The sequence below is a fragment of the Nycticebus coucang genome, chromosome 12, assembly GCF_027406575.1.
Source record: "Nycticebus coucang isolate mNycCou1 chromosome 12, mNycCou1.pri, whole genome shotgun sequence".
NCBI lineage: Eukaryota > Metazoa > Chordata > Mammalia > Primates > Lorisidae > Nycticebus > Nycticebus coucang.
In genome coordinates this window covers 10,752,908-10,758,749 of record NC_069791.1, presented here as the reverse complement: position 1 = coordinate 10,758,749, position 5,842 = coordinate 10,752,908, and the positions used below count along the sequence as shown (strand labels likewise).

Here is a 5,842-nt window from a genome sequence, read left to right as displayed (position 1 = left end):
ATTTTATCAAGGAACAAAACTAGTAACTATTAAAATATTAGTACATTAAAATATTCACATTTAAAATATAGAATAAAGCTTAGATATAAAAGAAATTAAAATTTTGTGGAATCACAATAAACTATGGGTCTAATCTAGTAACATGGAAAAATTCGTGCTCGGGTATTGATTACAAACTTGAAACAAAAAAGGAAATTGGAATGGCAGAACAACTTTTTAAGATATATTTGAAATTCTATCACAAACTATCAAAACAATAGAATAAACAATTGTACAGCCAAACCCAAATATTGGAAATATCAATTACAAAAGAAATACATGCGAATTAGTTTGCTGTCTCCAGTAGTCAACTGTTTATTGCTATCTGGCTTTGATATCACTTTATTCAAGTAAAATAATCTCTAAATTTTATAACAAGGTTGAATAAAATTCAATAGTCAGAGATGAAAAATCACTCAATAACAACCTTTATCCTGTTAGGACTGACAGAGGACCCTCAATTTCAGGTTCCAGTATTTCTTTTTTTATTTCTCACTTACACATTGAGTATAACTGGGAATCTGACCATCATATCCCTCACTTTATTGGATTCTCACCTTAAAACACCCCTGTACTTTTTCCTACAAAATTTTGCCTTATTAGAAATCTCATTGACATCTGCTTGCATTCCTAGATATTTGTACAACATAGCAACAGGTGATAAGTTAATTACTTATAATTTTTGTGTCATTCAAGTGTTTTTTACTGATGTCTCTGGAGTAACAGAATTTTTTCTTCTGGCCATCATGTCCTATGACCGCTATGTGGCCATCTGCAAACCCCTGCATTATGTGACCATCATGAACAGCAGAGTCTGCAGAAGCCTTGTCATCTGCTGTTGGATGGGTGGATTGTTGATTATACTCCCACCATTTACCCAGTTCCTAAATTTGAAATTCTGTGACTCAAATGTAATTGATTATTATTTCTGTGATGCGTCTCCTGTTGTGAAGATTTCATGCTCAGACACATGGCTCATAGAGCAGTTGGTGATTGTCAGTGCTGTCCTAACCCTCATTCTGACCCTTCTGGGTGTGGTTTTGTCCTACATATACATTATCAAGACCATTGTAAGATTCCCTTCTGCTCAGCAAAGGAAAAGGGCTTTTTCCACCTGCTCTTCCCACATGATCGTGGTCTCCATCTCCTACGGAAGCTGCATCTTCATCTATATCAATCCTTCGGCAAAGGAATCAGTGGCTATTAACAAGGGTGTGACAGTACTAATGACGTCCATTGCTCCCGCATTGAACCCATTCATTTACACTCTGAGAAACAAACAAGTGAGACGAGCGTTCAGTGACTCTTTCAAAAAAGTCGTACTGGTTTTAAAGAAGTAAGAGAATGTTCAAGTCTAGAAGTAAAATACCAAGATAAGCATAAACCATAAAGCTTCAGATCTGTGTCTTTGTGATTTGATCTCTAGCCAGGATAACCCTCTCAAACATTTATTCAACCCAGAACAAATACTCTCCACCTCACAAGTTCACACCTTTAATTCTCCCTGCAAACAAACCTCTTCCATGATAAGATTCCAATTAGAAGACACGATAATATGTTTTCAGTAAAATGTGAGCCTAATTTTATTTCTAATCTAGCAAATAAAAAATTAAAAATAAAACAAATGCACATCAAGCAAGGAAACAAACAGCTTATCTTAAATTTTCCTGGACTTGCAAGAAAATAATTGATTTAAAGTTCTCATTACCTCTTCTGGTCTTAATGGAGCTGAATATTTTAATTTATTAAATTAAAATTGTTGAGTTCCAAGTTTAAGAGGGAAAGTTTCAAGCAATGAAATTCAGTAATATCCTTGAACTCATTTAGCTCAGTAATAATCTTATGTAACTAAATTTTTTTCAAAGCACCATTATCAATAAGTAACATGATATAATTGAAGAATAAAAAAATAATAATAATTATAATTGTATGTCCCAATAAATGTATTAAAAAAATAATAATTATTATAATTGTATGTCCCAAAATGTGCTTTTTAGGATCCCAAAGTTCATTCACACACATTTACATACACATGTAAAACGCTGAAATTTTAAAATGAAAAGATCCACAGATTGTACAGACAAAATAATAACTTAAATAAAGCTGAGAAAAGGCTCTTTTCTTAAAGGATAAGAAATTTTCACTATAATGTCTAAATCCTAGTTGCAGGTTAGAAATTAAGTTACTAAGAATGGAGAAAATATCCCATTCCTTAAGCAGAATATGAGTATCTTAGCTCAAAATGTAGATATATTAAGCAATACTATTTTTTTGGTAGAAACAGGGATTCACAATATTTTCCAGACTGGTCCAAAACTCCAAACTCAAGTGATCCTCCCACCTTGGCCTCCCACATTCCTAGCATTATAGTCATGAGCCACCACACCAGGCCAATAAATTTTTGTATATCACTGAAACTTACAATGTTAATAGAAATCAAGGAAACTAAACCAGCAATACACATAGACGTTTGAGATAATTTAAAAGGAAGTCAAAGTTAAAAGTTTCAATTAAAGGAATAATTAAATTTTTCATGAAATGACATAGATTAGAACATAAAATCGTTATAAATTTTTCTCAAAAAAACTTGCACAATTACTAAATAAATTTTGATATTGATGAGTTTTCTCTCATGTTTCTGGGATGCAGGTCTAACATCACCCTTTAGACTTTCTCCTGAAATCTCCAGGATTTTACACTTGCTGTTGTCTCTGTAAAAAATACTCCTCTCCTCATTTATTCATCTGATTTTTATTCTTCATTTACATCTCAATTTAAAGGTCATTTCTACTTAAATGCTGTCTGTTTCTTCCTCCTTCCACCACACAGCACACAAACCACACCTAAGAAATTGTCTGTCCTATTTGCTGTTTTATCCTAAATTTTCTCTTCTATAACATCAATCGCACTAAAATTTATTTCATTTGTATTACATATGTATAACCTGTCATAAAGGCAAAGACTTTTTTTAGCACACTTGCATGTATAAAAAAAGTTGCAAATAAATTGTACAAAATATACGTATGAAAGTATCACAATCTCTGCAATGAAAGAATAATGATTGCTTGAAAAAGAATTCTAATTAGTAACATGAAAACATAATCAAAAAAGAATCAAATGGGTATGATGTGGTGTATATTTAAAAGGACTTCCAATCGATATTTAACTGTCTTGATACATTTGATTTGTGTGTTAAGATATGACAAATATTAACAAGTATGGAGGGACCTGCCCCGAATACACTGTGGGTCTCCTTCCAGTGGCTTGGTGGGGCAGGAAGACTGACTGAAATTATTAGGAAAAATATAGACAATAATAGACAAAGAAAAAGAGATGGATTTTAAGAACAGCGGGAATTCAGGAGGCAGCACACCCTGCTTGGTGAGGCTTCCACTGTGCTGCCCTGAGTATCAGGCTGGCCCTGTATCGGTTTCATACATCAGGGTTACGACCATAAATCTCATGAAGGAAAGACAAACAATTCCGTCATGGCTCTTGCTGCACTTGCATTTCTACTAACAAGACTAATTCTTCAACTAACTATGCTAATTGTATGGATTTACTTGCTACTTTTTATTGTTTTGAGGTATTTATGATCTTTACACAAACAGAGTCTGGATGGGTAAATAGCCGCTGACATCGGGGAAAATACCCTAGCCCACCCACAATCACAAATCACAGATGCGATATTTTCCTCTGACAAAACTAAGGTAACAGAAGAAAAGAGACGTTTCATCTCCTTATCTGGTCCGGAGCAGTCTTGCTGTGTTTACCAAAGTTTAAACTTGTACATTCTTAACTCCCCGAAAAACACTCTCTGGGCAGCTGTGGGGGAAGGAGAGATATTCAGCAAGCCAGACTTCAGAATATTAAAGTGATAAGGTCTGCGCTCTCAAATTCAATTTCTCCTGCTTCTGTTTCCTGTTTGTCCATTCTCTGCAATCTGATTCCTAATTTAATTTCTAATCTACTTACAAACAATAATTTAATATCCGTTTGAAGCTTATAAAATCATTATTACTAGTAATATAAGCACATCAAGATGTGACTCTTCCCTTAACTATTCCCACATGTATCCTTCAAACAAAAGTTAGAATTTACTAAGTGATCAATTCAAGCCAATTTATCCATATACATAATATTATCATCTATGAATTTACTCATATATGTATGTATACGCACATAAAGATATGTGTACAGTACTTACGTTACTCATAATATACTCATTTAATATTAAAACAGGTAATCTTCCAAACAGACCTAGCACTGGTTTTTAATCTTTGCTTCATAGATGGGTAAATTGAGGTGTTGAAATAGTAACTAATAGTAGTAAGTATTAGAGTCAGGGTTCAATCTTGTTTCATGTGTTTCCAGACCTGCGATTTCTATAGGATGTGACACTGCCTCTTCAAGATTATACACATAGATCATGAGAGTGAAAAGAGAATCTTCCATAAATATATATAGATAATTTCATAATTGGACAAATTTACTTACCCAAATTGGAAAACATTCTTATTTGCATAATAATTTATAATGCTAAATTTTGCAATTATTTATAGTAACAACATGCTATATTCACTGATAAGCTTATAAAAGTGAACATATGAAAATGTGTAATTGAATATGAGGAAAATATAAAAAGAGGCAAGGATCTCCAAATATTGGGTTCAGAGTAGAATGAATTAAAAATTAGAATGAAGAAATGAAGACAAAGAGTATCAGTATTTTGCTCACTAAAACTTACTCAGAAAGAATTAAGGAGAATGATCCCCTCAAATCAAAAATTAATTGAGAGTTGGTGTCTAGGCTACACCTTGGTATTGGATTGTGAATTTTCTATCCTTGTAGCTCCCAAAATGACATACTTAATATCCTACTAAGAAAAAAAAAAAAAGTGAAGAAAATTGTATCTGGAATTCTCAAATTAATGCTGTTTGAAAATTGGATATTCATCAGCTACCAAGACAAATTCACCTCATCATTGAACCAGCTGTCACTCATCTTCAGGACAGTGGGTAAATATTGTGAAGGTTCTGCATAGAAATGCACCAAATTCAAGGCATTGTATATCTGCAGAGGGAATAGTGCTGCTGCTTGATCTGGAAAATCGAGGGACCATTGATCCAGAAGTATCAATTTTAAGAATACCAATTGTTACAGGAAATTTCAATTGAAATTTTCTCATTTGAGTCATTTGTAGAAATACAAATGTCTACACATTTTTAGAAATGTAGTACCTTGTGGATCTTATGAAGCTGCAGATGCCCTTTATAAGATGTGACACAAATTATTGTTTTTCCTCATCTTTTAGTGTTTTGAAGCTTTGAGTAATTTGTGAAAGCAAAAATATTTCTACATTTACCTTCATTTCTGAAATAGGAGAATACACCTTCAGGATTTAATTTCCCCATGTTATTCCACCAATTATTTCAAGAAGGCCTGTTATTAACTGGCTTGACTGAGGTATATATTATAAAATATGATAAGTCTTGACATATAAAAACACCCATGAAACAATCACCAAACTCAAATAGTGAAAATATACATCTCCCCAAAAGCTTCCATTCCCTGTGCAATGTCTCCTGCCCACCCTTCCCCACCCACCTGTGCCCATGCAACCACAAAGCTGCTCTTAGTTACTGTATATTAGTTTACATTTTCTGAAGTTTTATTTAAAAGGAATTATACAATATGTTCTTTTCATTTTCTATCTTCTTTCAGCATAATTATTTTTAAATTTATTCATGTTGTTATGGGTATCATTAATATATTCCTTTTATTTATTTACTTTTATTTCTAT

The 5,842-nt window shown here is 32.9% G+C and overlaps 1 protein-coding gene across 1 annotated transcript; it reads left to right on the top strand.

Moving 5' to 3' along the window:
* The first annotated feature begins 443 nt into the window (after nt 1–443).
* Nucleotides 444–1,379, top strand: LOC128562467 (olfactory receptor 6C2-like). The gene has a single exon (XM_053557433.1). It carries the CDS (start codon nt 444–446, stop codon nt 1,377–1,379), a length of 936 nt encoding a protein of 311 aa, XP_053413408.1.
* Nucleotides 1,380–5,842: the final 4,463 nt, after the last annotated feature.